Source organism: Nerophis ophidion, linkage group LG06 (genome assembly GCF_033978795.1).
Source record: "Nerophis ophidion isolate RoL-2023_Sa linkage group LG06, RoL_Noph_v1.0, whole genome shotgun sequence".
Lineage (NCBI taxonomy): Eukaryota > Metazoa > Chordata > Actinopteri > Syngnathiformes > Syngnathidae > Nerophis > Nerophis ophidion.
Window position 1 is genome coordinate 2456157 of NC_084616.1, and position 16150 is coordinate 2472306.

The following is a 16150-nucleotide window of genomic DNA, read 5'->3' on the forward strand; positions in this document are numbered from 1 at the left end:
ATAAAAAAAATGATGCGCTAGGTAACAGTCGAAACATGATAATATTTTTTTGCACCGTGACTAAAGGAGGTTGTTTGGATTAAGTCATAAACGTAAATGCTGCACTTGGTAACAGTCAAAGCATGATATTTATTTTTTTTTGCTCCATGACTAAGGAAGGTTGTTTGCATTAGGACATACAATTAATGCTGTGCTTAGTAACAGTCAAGCATGAATATATTTTTTTGCACCATAACTAAGGGAGGTTGTTTGCATTAGGTCATGAAAGTTAACGTTGCGCTTGGTAACAGTCAAAGTATGATTTTTTTTTGGAACGTGAATAAGGAAGGTTGTTTGCATTAGGTCACAAAAGTCAATGCAGCGCTTTGTAACAGTCAAAGCATGATATTTTTTTGCACCATGAATAAGGAACGTTGTTTTTATTAGGACATAAAAGTAAATGCTGCGCTTAGTAACAGTTAAAGCATGATACTATTTTTTTGCACCATGACTAGGGAGGTTGTTTGCATTAGGTCATAAAAGTAAATGCTGTGCTTGCTAACAGTCATATCATGATAATATTTTTTTGCACCATGCTTATGAATATTAGCACATCAATTATACAAAAACCATAACATGTTGACAAAAACTACAAAATGTTACGAACATAGACACTATAAAAGTTAGACCAACAAATGTGCACATGCCAGCACAAACAAACGGGACACGTTTGGAGGGAATTTAACTTATTAATAACTATTATAGTTTAATAGTTAGACAAAAAGAAAATTTCAGCACCAACAAGTTGTTGACATGGTTGGGGAGCTGGTTATTAATAATAGCACGGTAATAACATCAACCAGAAAAGGTTAACAACATAAGAACTATAATAGTATGACAAAAATAAATGTTGCAGTACGAACTTAACACAAAAGATTTTGACAAGTTTGGGTAAAGTTTTGACAAGGTGGGATGGGCTTCTTAGCAATATTAAAACATAAATATAAAAACTAGAATATTTACACAAAAAAAATGTAGCACAAACGATTGGGACACGTTTGGTGTGTGTGTGTGGGGGAAGGGGGGGGGAGTTGTTATGAATCATAAAACGTCAATAAGATAAAAACTATAATAGTTCGACAAAATAATGTTGCAGCTCAGTGAAGTTTGAGGAGCTTCTGACAAGGTGAGGTGTCAACTTCACACAACTCTGCCTCATAACAACAAATATACTGGGACAATAGAAATATAGAAATAATCAATAATAAATATGACTTAGTTTGCTGACGGCCTAAAACAGGGTCTTGCTCCAAGGATCCGTTTACGGTTTATTGTTGATTTCTACACCGGTAAGAACGAGGTGTAGCGTACCGTGTCACACTTATTATTATTTGTTGTTGATTTTGTAGGCAGGTAAGAACGAAGTGTACCGTGTCACACTTATTATTGTTATTTATTGTTGATTTCTAGGCCGATAAGAATGAGGTGTACCGTGCCACACTTATTATTGTTATTTGTTGTTGATTTTGTAGGCCGGTAAGAACGAGGCGTGCTGTGCTGTGCCACATTTATTATTGTTATTTGTTGTTATTTATTGTTTATTTCTAGGCCAGTAAGAACGAAGCGTACCGTGCTGTGCCACATTTATTATTGTTATTTGTTGTTATTTATTGTTTATTTCTAGACCGGTAAGAACAAGGTGTGCTGTACCGTGCCACACTTATTATTGTTATTTATTGTTGATTTCTAGACCGGTAAGAACAAGGTGTGCTGTACCGTGCCACACTTATTATTGTTATCTATTGTTGATTTTGTAGGCCGGTAAGAACGAGGCGTACTGTGCTGTGCCACATTTATTATTGTTATTTGTTGTTATTTATTGTTTATTTCTAGACCGGCAAGAACGAGGCGTTCTGTGCTGTGCCACGTTTATTATTGTTATTTGTTGTTATTTATTGTTTATTTCTAGACCGGTAAGAACAAGGTGTGCTGTACCGTGCCACACTTATTATTGTTATCTATTGTTGATTTTGTAGGCCGGTAAGAACGAGGCGTACTGTGCTGTGCCACATTTATTATTGTTATTTGTTGTTATTTATTGTTTATTTCTAGACCGGCAAGAACGAGGCGTTCTGTGCTGTGCCACGTTTATTATTGTTATTTGTTGTTATTTATTGTTTATTTCTAGACCGGTAAGAACAAGGTGTGCTGTACCGTGCCACACTTATTATTGTTATCTATTGTTGATTTTGTAGGCCGGTAAGAACGAGGCGTACTGTGCTGTGCCACATTTATTATTGTTATTTGTTGTTATTTATTGTTTATTTCTAGACCGGCAAGAACGAGGCGTTCTGTGCTGTGCCACGTTTATTATTGTTATTTGTTGTTATTTATTGTTTATTTCTAGACCGGTAAGAACAAGGTGTGCTGTACCGTGCCACACTTATTATTGTTATTTATTGTTGATTTCTAGACCGGTAAGAACAAGGTGTGCTGTATCGTGTCACACTTATTATTGTTATTTATTGTTGATTTTGTAGGCCAGTAAGAACGAAGCGTACTGTGCTGTGCCACATTTATTGTTATTTATTGTTTATTTCTAGACCGGTAAGAACAAGGCATGCCGTACTGTGCCACACTTATTATTGTTATTTGTTGTTATTTATTGTTGATTTCTAGGCTGAGGCGTACCGTGTCACACTTCTTATTGTTATTTATTGAATTCTAGGCCGGTAAGAACGAGGCGTGCCGTGCACACTTATTATTATTTATTGTTGATTTGTAGGCCGTGCTGTGCCATGACACACTTATTATTATTTATTAATTTCTAGGCCGGTAAGAACGAGGCGTGCCGTGCCACACTTATTATTATTTATAGTTGATTACTGGGCCGGCAAGAACGAGGCGTGCCGTGCACACTTATTATTATTTATTGTTGATGTGTAGGCCGTGCCGTGCCGTGCCACACTTCTTATTGGCACGCAGTCGCCATTGTTGTCCATCGGCAGGAGTAAATCTGCTTTGTAATGCCGGCGAGCGGAGGTGAGATGTGGGCAGAATAAGAGCCTGGGGCAGGCGGGCAGGGAGGTTTGAAAGACAAGATGATTGCGTTTCTTTGTGAGAGAAATGAAATAAAGCTGAGCTTACCTTCGATGGAGACTAATGCCCTCCCCTCCCCCTCCTCGTCCTCGTCCCCGGCCTCGTCCTCGTCGACATCCTCCCGCGCCGACCTTTAATGGAGCGTCCGAGCTTCACAAGTTGGCCGACATGTCCGAGCAGCCGTGCGGGAAAAGAGCAGAGGTGCGCGGCCAAGTCAGCAGCTGACGGACGGAAGGAAGCAAGGAAGGAAGGATGGACGACACTTGATGGACACTCCGCTCCAACCTTCAGCACCATGGACAGAAGCCCCGCCTCTCTGCCGCCCCCTTTTGCCACTCGGCGGAACTGCACACACACAAAACATTTCAAGAGTACAATTTGTCCGTTGAAATGTTCACTTTTGCCGCTTCTTTTCTTTCACTTGCCTTCTTTTAGTCAGCATTCCACTCAGCCGTGACATATAAAACATGATGTTCCATTGCCAGGTATAAAACATGATGTTCCATTGCTGCGAATGGCCAAATGCCCGGATGTGTTCAAACTCCGCCCCTTTTGGCCGAGTCAACGGAACAAGCGCCAATATTTTCAGTCCGTGTGAGAACAACACGCACCGACTTTAGTTCCGACACCCGCAGAAATAAAGCCTTTTAAAATATGTACTTAAGTCTTAGTGCACCCTACAAAAATACTATTGCTGCTATAAATCACCAGCGAATAAGCATTTATATACCTAGAAAACTTTCGGAATGTAGTATTGTTTATTTTAACATGTTGGCTGAAAGACAAAGGTGGAGTTATATATTCCCATTAACAACAGAAGAGGTAAGATGTGACATATTCATAAAAGATAAATATCTAAAATGCCCATCCATCAATCCATTTTCTACCGCTCGTCCAGTTCGAGGTACCTGGAGCCTATCTCAGCTGCATTCGTGCAGAAGGCGGCCTACACCCTGGACAAGTCACCACCTCATCACAGGGACTATATAAAATGATTATTTATTATGTTGCAAGATAACATTTTCATTCACAAAAGTCGATTCATTAAAGTGACACATTAACCATTGAAATGATTAATAAAATAATTGGAAAATAGTAAAAAAAAAAAAAGATAATAATAAATCCTTTAAATTATTGTCTTTATTTGAGGGATTTAAGTTTTTAATGAGCCCATCCTTCTGTTTTTGAAAATATTGAAATGTATTGGAAGGGCCATCAATTCTTTGTATGGTTTGTCTATCCATCCATTTTCTACCACTTGTCCCATTTGGGGTCCCGTGGGTGGGGGGCTGTAGCCTATATCAGCTGCATTCCTGTGGAAGGCAGTGTACACCCTGGACAAGTCCCCACCTCATCACAGGGCCAACACAGATAGACAACATTCACACACTAGGGACCATTTAGTGTTGCCAATCAACCTATCCCCAGGTGCATGTCTTTGGAGGTGGGAGGGGCCTATCCCCAGGTGCATGTCTTTGGAAGTGGGAGGGGCTATCCGCAGGTGCATGTCTTTGGAGGTGGGAGGGGCCTATCCCCAGGTGCATGTCTTTGGAGGTGGGAGGAAGCCGGAGGACCCGGAGGGAACCCACGCAGTCATGGGGAGAACACAGAAAGATCCCGACCCTAGGATTGAACTCAGGACCTTTATATTGTCAGGCACATGCACTAAACCCTGTTCCACCGTGCTCATTATATTGTTTTGTCTGTTCAAATGTCCAATTAAACATTGTATGTGTATATATATATATATATATATATATATATATATATATACACACAGTATATGGCAGATTGGGTGGTTTGAGTCATGTCTGGGATCATGTTTCGTTTAAGTTATGTTCTGTTTGGTTTTTAGACTTTTTAGTTCCTGCTTTTTCACTCCCTTGTCTTGTTTCCATGGTTACCCATTAGTTTCACCTGTTCCACGTTTTGACTCACACACCTGTCACCAATCATGTCACTGTTATTTAAAGCCTGTCTTTTTCTGTTGGTCGGGGTGGCGACAATAACTCTGTTGGACTTCAGCTACCATAGGTCCATGCCAAGTGAGTTTTGTCTAGTTCCCTGTCACAGTAAGTGTTTTTGTTTTCATGTCCGTAGCTTTTGTGATGGGTTGATGAGGCGTCATGAAGCGTTTCGACACATTGCAAAACTGTCACTAAATATTGACATCTGTTGGACATTAAAAATCCCTACAGGCAGCCTATGGACCGACTCAACTGACACTGATTTTTATGACTTATTATGTACAATAATACAAACCAAGTCATTGTGTTTCATTTAGGTTTATTTCATGTCTTCATTTAAATATATATGTTTATCTTTTTTAGATACAGTCAACAAATAATGTGAACATGTATCATAACATGGAAATCTAAGAGAACGTGTTGTGGATGAGGAAACTTGTGGGCTGGAATTTTTTTTTTTTACACATTTTTACTATTAAAAAAATAGTTTTTCCTATGTATTACATTTCAGAGAATTTATCTTCTCAGTTATTATTTCACGGCGGAAATCTTTATTTTTGCCTGAGGCTGCTCCATGATCTCCGACGACGATAAATGACAAATGACCAACGGCAGAAGTGCGGCGATTCTGTTGGCAGCAGCATCTAATTGACACATGCACTTCCTTATAAACACAAGTTTGGCGTGCAGGCGTCAGTTCGACACAGTCAGCGTATCGGTCACGTGACTGAAACAGCTCACGGTCGGTCATGTAACTTTCTAAAATCGGTACGCGCACCGACACAGGGTTTTGTTCTACGAGCTCGACGCATGCGGCGATGCATCGGTGTTGCCGGACCCATCACAAGCTAGTTTATTGTTTTCAAAGCCAAGTTTGTTCTCTGCCTTGTGGGCGCCTTTTCTTGGCACCCTTTGTTCCTTTTTTATAGTAAAATTAAATCATGTCCCTACCTTCACGTCATGTCCCCTCCAATTTCTTTGCATCTCGGGAAAACAAACCCTGCCATAGTCCACCTTCTGACAGTTTGTTTTTCCAAGAATCTGCAAAAATGTGGAAAAACGGAGCAAAAACACTGAATTCAAAGAGAAAAAGGCAAAATGTTGACATTATAAAGGGACTCTTATGATACCAACAGGAGCTTAATAGAACATACATATTTTTAAAGTGTCTATGTTTCCACTATCATTAATTATATTGAATGAAAACCCAAGGAGGGGGAGAGGGGTCCCCACATCTGCGGTCCCCTCCAAGGTTTCTCATTGTCATCCCATTGGGTTGAGTTTTTCCTTGCCCTGATGTTGGATCTGAGTCCAGGATGTCGTTGTGGCTTGTGCAGCCCTTTGAAACACTTGGGATTTAATGCTACTACTAAATCTAGATATATATTTATCCAAAACAATAAATGCAAGAGATGTGCTGTACAGAAAGTTTATGGCTATTGCTCATTTCCATTAGTTAGTGAGAAGGTATTGAAAGGGGGCGCTAAACTCCCTGATATGAATCCCTACTGATAGAAACAAGTCACACATGTCGCTGTTCTATCCTCCTCTGGCTCTCTATTAACAACGCCTTTGTGTGTTGTTCAAAGTGTAGAGTTTTAATAGACAATATACAAAAAGACAATAGTAAATATATATATAAAAACGTTTCTTCTGTATCTAAAATCAAAGCGTACCTTTGACGTGTACAAAAGCAACATAAGTTGTCACTGACGGACTTACAGTACAAGCACTTCTTATAGTTTTGAAATGATATTTGGACACAAGGAATAAAATAGATGATGCCAAACATATTAGAGAACATTTGTTCATTGATTGCTTCTTCTCCAACCTCCACTTTATCTCAGCAAAAGAAAGAAGAAAACACTCAAGTTCGTGGATCTCCAAGTGGAGGGGGCCAGACAGGAAGTAGGAAGCGATGGTGTTGCGCTTGGAAGACGTCACAGGATTAATCGGTAAAAGATCCAGGAGACAAAAAGGAGCCAATGGCTGGCCCAGTTGAGATCTGACCACCTGTGAATAGTGTGGATGGCTGTGTAACCCTGCAACAAACCACCAGCAAACATCACCAAAGACACAATGTCCAGCTTCCTAAAATACACCGGAGTACTTACCTGCCTTTAGTTAGTACGTACGGACAACAAGTCAGTACTCACTACTACTGCATGTTTCATTTTCTTGGACAAAAATATCAGCCATGTTAATTCTTACCTCTTCCACTTCCTCTTCAACACCAGGATCAAACATGGAGCCCAAGTAGGTGAGGTGGAAGATGGCCAACAAAGTGAAACACATATTCAGTAGCAACACCCACAACTCCTGCAAACATGGAATACTTCTGTCAGTACACTTGGATATGTAGTGCATACTGTGTACAAGGCAGGATATGTAGTGCATACTGTGTACAAAGCAGGATATGTAGTGCATACTGTGTACAAAGCAGGATATGTAGTGCATACTGTGTACAAGGCAGGATATGTAGTGCATACTGTGAACAAAGCAGGATATGTAGTGCATACTGTGTACAAAGCAGGATATGTACTGCATACTGTGTACAAAGCAGGATATGTACTGCATACTGTGTACAAAGCAGGATATGTAGTGCATACTGTGTACAAAGCAGGATATGTAGTGCATACTGTGTACAAAGCAGGATATGTAGTGCATACTGTGTACAAAGCAGTATATGTAGTGCATACTGTGTACAAAGCAGGATATGTAGTGCATACTGTGTACAAAGCAGGATATGTAGTGCATACTGTGTACAAAGCAGGATTTGTAGTGCATACTGTGTACAAAGCAGGATATGTAGTGCGTACTGTGTACAAAGCAGGATATGTACTGCATACTGTGTACAAAGCAGGATATGTACTGCATACTGTGTATAAAGCAGGATATGTACTGCATGCTGTGTACAAAGCAGGATATGTAGTGCATACTGTGTACAAAGCAGGATTTGTAGTGTGTACTGTGTACAAAGCAGGATATGTAGTGCATACTGTGTACAAAGCAGGATTTGTAGTGTGTACTGTGTACAAAGCAGGATATGTACTGCATACTGTGTACAAAGCAGGATATGTAGTGCATACTGTGTACAAAGCAGGATATGTAGTGCATACTGTGTACAAAGCAGGATATGTAGTGCATACTGTGTACAAAGCAGGATATGTAGTACATACTGTGTACAAAGCAGGATATGTACTACATACTGTGTACAAAGCAGGATATATACAGTACATACTGTGTACAAAGCAGGATATATACAGTATATGTATATATATCTCTAGGTTTGCGTGGAAGAGGTCCTACCTTTTTATGTTGGTGGTTGCAGTCAGAGGAACAAGGTCTGGATAGGACACAGGCGCTGAAGATAGCAGCAAGTCGCCTCCGCAGGACTGAAATGAACAATGTGAATTAGTATGAGAGGATGTTTCATCCATTCATGTCCTGCTCATGTTTCATCCATTCATGTCCTGCTCATGTTTCATCCAGTCTCATAGGAAGTGACACATTGATACACGTCTTATGTTCAGGAACATTTTCATATTCATATAGAAGAGAATTAAATAGTGTGGTGATATTGATGTATCTCTCACAGGACTAGAATGTGCTTTCTTACCGTGTTCAACATATGTGATGAAGCCTAAAGACAGCAGCACAGCTCCCAGGTGGAAACTCAAACCCTAGAGACAGCAAAGTATTGATGAACTTTGGACATGCTTATCAACACCTTAGTGAGAAACATAAACATGCGGAAAAAGGAGTAGGAAGAAGTAACGCATACTTCATCCTAGGGCTGGGCCTATATCACAATAGACACATCATGGACATCAGTATAAGGTGTTCAATAAAACATAAAGTGTTCCCTTGTTCAATGCTGGGGTTACGTTCCAAAAAATAAGTGAAATCCGTGTAGTAGATGTTGATTTATTTTTTATATGTTTTCATTAAATATATCTTTTTTTGGTTTACACAATATGTTTTGTTTTTTTAAGGATGTTTTTTTTTCATTTACTGTGCATGTTTTTTTCTTTACAGGTTGTTTTTTTATTATGTTTTTTCCATTTACAATACAATACAGCATATGTTTCTCTGTTTCTTATATATGTTTCAAGTCTGTAAAACCCCTAACACACTTTATGAGCTTTTCTCAGACATGCATTAACATTTATCTCGTTAAGACACTCTCAAAGTTTAAACTTTTGTGGATTTAAAAAAATAAGTACAGTACACGACTGTATTTAAGAATGAAACCAAAGATCAAAACCTGTTTTTTAGGGCTCTTGTATTTTTTGACCTATAAAAAAGCCTGGTTTTATCATAAAGCCCGCAGCATTTCCACACATAACCAGAGTCACATGATCTTTTTGGGCCTTAAATCCTGCGCTTTTGTCTTCGTCCTGCATTATAAAAGTGCGTTTCCGAAATAAGTCTGTCTCATCCATATTAAAAAAACTTGTTCAGGATTACATCCCCCACCACAGTATACATTCTGTACTGTACAGGTCACAGCATGAACAAGATGGATTGACAATGGTCTACAAGACGCAGAACACAACACGCATCCATACGCTGTAAAAAAAACAAAAAAAACATACGACACTGTAAAGAATTACACACACAAAAAAATCAGTGTAACAGTCAGGCCGTGTAAAGTGAAGAGGGGACACTGAATATATATCTTGTGGTCGGAAGAAACAAGAAATTATGAGGCAAGATTCGCACTGGGAACCCAGCTAAACAGGAAACAGAAAGTGTCACTGAGCAATGGGAGGGACACGCAAACAGCCAATCAAGTAACAATATGGACAACCCAGTTTGGTTGCGCCGTCTCGCTGTGGATTCTCTGCATGAAGGGAGAAGAGAAAGTTTGATATCTTGATCTGTCAACTACAAAAACTTGTCTTCGGTTTGGTTGGTTTCACTGCAGACTTCCAATGTGTCTCTTTAATGAAGCGCTCCCCAAACTACTCTGTGTAGTGTTCCATAGCTCATACACTACTGCCATCTAGTGTCTCAAATGTGTTACTACCTTCTAATCTACTGCAATTATTTTACCACCAGACACCTCCACTGACACATGGCACCCTTGCTAAGTTGGAAGTTCTTTCCTGTATTTATTGGCAGGCTTAAATAAGTCATAAAAAATATTTATAATTATCAAAATCGATCAAAATAAAAAACGTATATCGTGATACAGTTTTCCGCCGTGTCGCTCAGCCCTACTTAACTCTGTCCGTTCTCTTCCTGTGTTTGACATGTTAAATCATTTATTATTAGGGCTGCGAATCTTTGGGTGTCCCACGATTCGATTCAATATCGATTCTTGGGGTCGCGATTCGATTATAAATCTTTTTTTTTTCCGATTCAACGCGATTCTCGATTCAAAAACGATATTTTTCCGATTCAAAACATTGTGTATTCATTCAATACATAGATTTCAGCAGGATCTACCCCAGTCTGCTGACATGCAAGCAGAGTGATAGATTTTTTTTTAAAAGCTTTTATAATTGTAAAGGACAATGTTTTATCAACTGATTGGAATAATGTAAATTTGTTTTAACTATTAAACTAACCAAAAATACAACTTATTTTATTTTTGTGAAAACATTGGACACAGTGTGTTGTCCAGCTTATGAGATGCCATGCAAGTGTAAGCCACTGTGACACTATTGTTCTTTTTGATTATTTTCATAAATGTCTAATGATAATGTCAATGAGGGATTTTTAATCACTGCTATGCTGAAATGATAACTAATATTGATACTGTTGTTGATAATATTCATTTTTGTTTCACTACTTTTGGTTTGTTCTGTGTGGTGTTTGTGTCTCCTCTCAATTGCTCTGTTTATTGCAGTTCTGAGTGTTGCTGGCTCAGCTTTGCTTTTGGAATTGGATTGCATTGTTATGGTATTGTTGTGTATTGTTTTGTTGGATTGATTAAAAAAAAAAAAAATTGATTTTTTAAAAATGAGAATTGATTCTGAATCGCACAACGTGAGAATCGCGATTCAAATTCGAATCGATTTTTCCCCACACCCCTATTGATTAATAATAGTTTAGACATGATCGATAAAACAACTTTTTTGTCACCGCCTGCTGCCATCTTGTGGTTTGTGTGTTCAGTTTGCCTTTGTTGGTGCAGCAGACCCAGCTGGCTCTTACTTTGTGTCTTCTTCTTAGAGTTCCTGTTTCCCTGTGGGCGGAGCTGTGAGACGTGCACAGCTGTGTCCAATCTTCCCGATACTATTTAAGCAGCACCTCGACAGCTGGATGGCACTTGGCAATTCCAATAAATGGGTTGTACTTGTATAGTGCTTTTCTACCTTCAAGGTACTCAAAGCGCTTTGACACTACTTCCACATTCACCCATTCACACACACATTCACTCACTGATGGAGGGAGCTGCCATGCAAGGCGCTTACTAGCACCCATCAGGAGCAAGGGTGAAGTGTCTTGCTCAGGACACAACGGACGTGACGAGGTTGGTACTAGGTGGGGATTGAACCACGGACCCTCGGGTTGCGCACGGCCACGTCAATCCTTTACTCTCCATGTCCGAAGACCCCTATGCTCCTTGAATTGTTGCTAGTTACCTTCTTGGCTATTTCCAGTGCTTGGTATGTACGATGGTAGTTTGCACGTCTTGCAACTCCAACCCAAGTTTAGTTAGTTGTGTATATTAGCTTGTGTTCTGTTTGCACGGTGCTCATTTTGTGTTCTCTTTTTCGCACCGTCGCTTTTTATTATCTCCTATATTGGGGATCATTGTTGTGAGTAACTTGTTCATAAAGTAAAGAACTGTTATTACTCACAAACACAATCCATCTGCATCCTTGGGTTACTCTGTTCTGCATTTAATTGAATTGTGACATTTTTCACTTCTGATACAATATCGATATTAAAGATTGGCTGATACCCATATTAATCCGTAATATGAGCAAGAATCATACAAGTTTCTATCATTTTGAGGAGTGAAATGTCAAAGGCTTGATCAGGTGAAATGAGTCAAACAGAGAAGAAGAGGGATTCATTTGTCACAGTTTACCTGACACATGAAATGTGACGAAGTTTAACTTTGAGCACAGTTGCTCTGGAGAGTGGCACTTTCCACCAATTTCAGCAGACTGCATTGCAAAATGATTAACCCCTCCTCTTCATCTCCTGCGGGATCCACCCAGGAATTTGAACATATGAATCCCTTCCCTACTGTAGGTGTAAAAAGCACTAACTTATTATTAACTGTCTGGAATGGACTTATGCTGTCTTGTTTTTTGTCTTTCGGTGACACCTAGTGGCCACAATGATTCATCAAATTAAGCTCATGTAGTGAGTTAAATGATGCGGACACGTTTGTTTTTGGATACTTTCTAATACACTTCTTCCTTGAAGACTGTGTGGGAAAGTAATAGGCAACTTTAATTATTTGGTCCTTGTTTACTATGACAAATGTGCTGTTTTAGACTAATATAGTTCAATTAAGCAGACTTACTCAGCATCAAGGCTTGGAATTGGGGGTTGAATCACCAAAAATGATTCCCGGGCACGCCCACCACTGCAGCTCACTGCTCCCCTCACCTCCCAGGGAGTGAACAAGGGTGATGTGTCAAATCCAGAGAACAATTCCTCCACACCTAGTGTGTGTGTGACAAGCATTGCTACTTTTTACTATGTATGTCTAGCTTGTGTGCTATTTTGTGCTGAGCTGTTGTGTAGCTGCTAGCTCCTAGTAGCCTGTAGCCTAGCATGTTTACCTTTTGTAAATGACTTTCTAAAATGGAAGAAATAGTGTGTTTATTGGAGGACATTTAGATGTTAACCTTCCACAATAAAATGCGCTTATATCGGGAAGATTATTTTGCTGATACCAATATAAGATCGGGACACCCGTATATGTATTTGAAATATTGCAATGTACACTTGAAGTCAGCATCGGATAGCTATCTACTATACGTGCAAAGTTGATCAACTTTGAAGAAGTTTGCAATAAAAATATATATGTATATATTTAGCTCAACACAAATTTGACAACCCTTTTTTTTTTTTTTTAAATGTATTAAAAGTACCTTTAGAAATGACAATGGAGGTTGAAGACCGTCATGTACTCACATGCAGTAAAGCGCTGGCTGTGTACGTGACAAGGATGGCGGGAAAAGTCCCCAGTTTCATGGCGTTCTTGAAGACGTCTGAAAGGAAAGAAATAGATCATGTTTAAATCCCGGCACGGTGTGACATCAGAAATTATGTTGTTAGTAAGGTTGTCCCTATAAAAAATATTTTGGTACCGTTACCAAAATGTTCTTTGATACTTCTTTAAATAAAGCGGACCACAAAAAAATGTCTTTATTGTCTTTATTTTGACAAAAATCTTAGGGTACATGAAACATATGTTTATTATTGCAATTTATTCCTTAAAAAAATAGTGAACACAGTATACAACATGTCTTTTAGTAGCAAGTAAACAAAGACTCCTAATTAATCTGCTGACGTATTATTTTGTCTACATTATGAGGGACAAACTGTATAAATCTATTATTAATCTACTTGCTATTTTTACTGTTAATATTTGCTTATTTTCTGTTTGAACATGTTCTATCTACACTTCTGTTAAAATGTGATAATCACTTATTCTTCTCTTCTTTGATACTTTACATTATTTTGGGATGATACCACACATTTAGGTATGGATCCGATACCAAGTAGTTCCAGGATCATACATTGGTCATATTCAAAGTCCTCATGTGTCCAGGGACATATTTACTGACTTTATAAACATTATATGAATTTAAAAAAAAAAAAAAAAAGGAAAACTATTTTGTGATGCTAAAAAATATTGATATAATCACAGTAGTATCGACGAGATTCGCTCCTATCCATCCATCCATTTTCTACCACTTATTCCCTTTGGGGTCGCGGGGGGCGCTGGTGCCTATCTCAGCCACAATCAGGCGGAAAGCGGTGTACACCCTGGACAAGTCGCCACCTCATCACAGGGCCAACACAGATAGACAACATTCACACACTAGGGACCATTTAGTGTTGCCAATCAACCTATCCCCAGGTGCATGTCTTTGGAGGTGGGAGGGGCCTATCCCCAGGTGCATGTCTTTGGAGGTGGGAGGGGCCTATCCCCAGGTGCATGTCTTTGGAGGTGGGAGGGGCCTATCCCCAGGTGCATGTCTTTGGAAGTGGGAGGGGCCTATCCCCAGGTGCATGTCTTTGGAGGTGGGAGGGGCCTATCCCCAGGTGCATGTCTTTGGAGGTGGGAGGGGCCTATCCCCAGGTGCATGTCTTTGGAAGTGGGAGGGGCCTATCCCCAGGTGCATGTCTTTGGAGGTGGGAGGGGCCTATCCCCAGGTGCATGTCTTTGGAGGTGGGAGGGGCCTATTCCCAGGTGCAAGTCTTTGGAGGTGGGAGGGGCCTATCCCCAGGTGCTTATCTTTGGAGGTGGGAGGGGCCTATCCCCAGGTGCATGTCTTTGGAGGTGGGAGGGGCCTATCCCCAGGTGCTTATCTTTGGAGGTGGGAGGGGCCTATCCCCAGGTGCATGTCTTTGGAGGTGGGAGGGGCCTATCCCCAGGTGCATGTCTTTGGAGGTGGGAGGGGCCTATCCCCAGGTGCTTATCTTTGGAGGTGGGAGGGGCCTACCCCCAGGTGCATGTCTTTGGAGGTGGGAGGGGCCTATCCCCAGGTGCATGTCTTTGGAGGTGGGAGGAAGCTGGAGTACCCGGAGGGAACCCACGAAGTCACGGGGAGAACATGCAAACTCCACACAGAAAGATCCCGAACCCGGGATTGAACCCTGACTACTCAGGACCTTCGTATTGTGAGGCAGACGCAGTAACCCCTCTACCACCGGATACGCTCCTATACTAGGTATCATTACAGTGGATGTCAGGTGTAGATCCACCCATGGCGTTTGTTTACATTGTGACGCGGGTGAGCTATTGTATCCTCCTAGGCTGTGTAGTGAATCATGTTTAGCTATTCTTCGTCCTCCAATGATATTGATACTTGTAAGAAACGTACTTTATTTGTCGACGATTAGTGATTTAGACGTAGCTTAAACACTGCGGATGGATGTTAGCTGCTAGTTAACTAGCCATGTCTTAGAGCAGCTCTTCCTGAGGGTGTTTCAGTGTTATAACTTCACCTTTATCTTGACTTTTTACACCAAAATGCGTCCATTCTCCCTTTTCTGTCTACACTCTGTGTCTGCCTGTAAGTACTCTGTGTGTGCGCGCTGCTGAACATGCTCCTCTGCTCCTAAAACCAGCAATGTCACCACGTGACCACGACGTGCCATCATGCTTGTAAAAAAAAAAAAAAGGGGGCGGGGGCGTGGACCGGTACTTTTTAAAGGTAATATAGCACCAAATATGATTCATTAGTACCGTGTTACTATACTATAGAAATGTGGGGATAGGCAATTATATCATCCGCAACCGCATCACCAAAGTCGCCGTCCACCCGAAGCAACATTTTATCAGGACCGCAACCGCCCGCTCGTTTGAAATTCATCAGAGGTCGTCCACCTTTACCAATCAAAGAGCTATTTAAACCCGTTTCATAGAGTAAAGAAGACAATGGAAGCTGCTAAAGTTTTCGCAAATATTTAATGGTGTTTATCCTGATGACAAGAATAAGGGCGTGCTGTGAAGCCATTGCCTTTGACACCTTCAACAACATGTACAAACCGATTGTTAGTCCAGCAACATGTTGTATGAAGCTTCCGCAATCACACGTACAAGATTGAAAGGCATACTGGGTGACACAGAGTACACTGATGGTTGTGATATAAACGATTCTAACACGCTTACTATTATGCACCACGCTGTGAAGCCACACCAAACAAGAATGACAAACACATTTCGGGAGAACATCCTCACAGTAACACAACATAAACGCAACACAACAAATACCCAAAATCCTTTGCATCCGTGACAAATCCTGAATATAATAATGGATTAGATTTATATCGCGCTTTTCTATTGTTAGATAATCAAAGCACTCACAGTGAAGTGGGAACCCATCATTCATTCACACCTGGTGGTGGTAAGCTACATCAGTAGCCACAGCTGCCCTGGGGTAGACTGACGGAAGCGT

General features: G+C 40.4%; 2 protein-coding genes across 7 annotated transcripts in view; both read right to left on the reverse strand.

Moving 5' to 3' along the window:
- The window catches only part of myt1a (myelin transcription factor 1a), a 77906-nt gene extending 74350 nt beyond the window's left edge, over positions 1-3556 (reverse strand). For 3 of the 5 annotated variants that reach the window (XM_061902443.1, XM_061902444.1, XM_061902441.1), the window contains exon 1: positions 3127-3555. The gene's annotated coding sequence lies outside the window, so the exon portion shown is untranslated. Of the gene's footprint in view, positions 1-3126 lie in introns of all 5 variants that reach the window. The other 2 variants (XM_061902442.1, XM_061902445.1) reach the window with 2 other exon arrangements.
- A 3280-nt stretch (positions 3557-6836) lies between these two features.
- LOC133554068 (protein-serine O-palmitoleoyltransferase porcupine-like) overlaps positions 6837-16150 on the reverse strand; it is a 37167-nt gene continuing 27853 nt past the window's right edge. For both annotated transcript variants that reach the window (XM_061902447.1, XM_061902446.1), the window contains exons 9-13: positions 13155-13231; positions 8665-8728; positions 8355-8440; positions 7257-7364; positions 6837-7087 (exon numbers count right to left, since the gene is read on the reverse strand). In XM_061902447.1, coding sequence (XP_061758431.1) covers positions 6986-7087; positions 7257-7364; positions 8355-8440; positions 8665-8728; positions 13155-13231 — 437 coding nt within the window. In that variant the 3' untranslated portion in view covers positions 6837-6985. The remainder of the gene's footprint in view (positions 7088-7256; positions 7365-8354; positions 8441-8664; positions 8729-13154; positions 13232-16150) is intronic.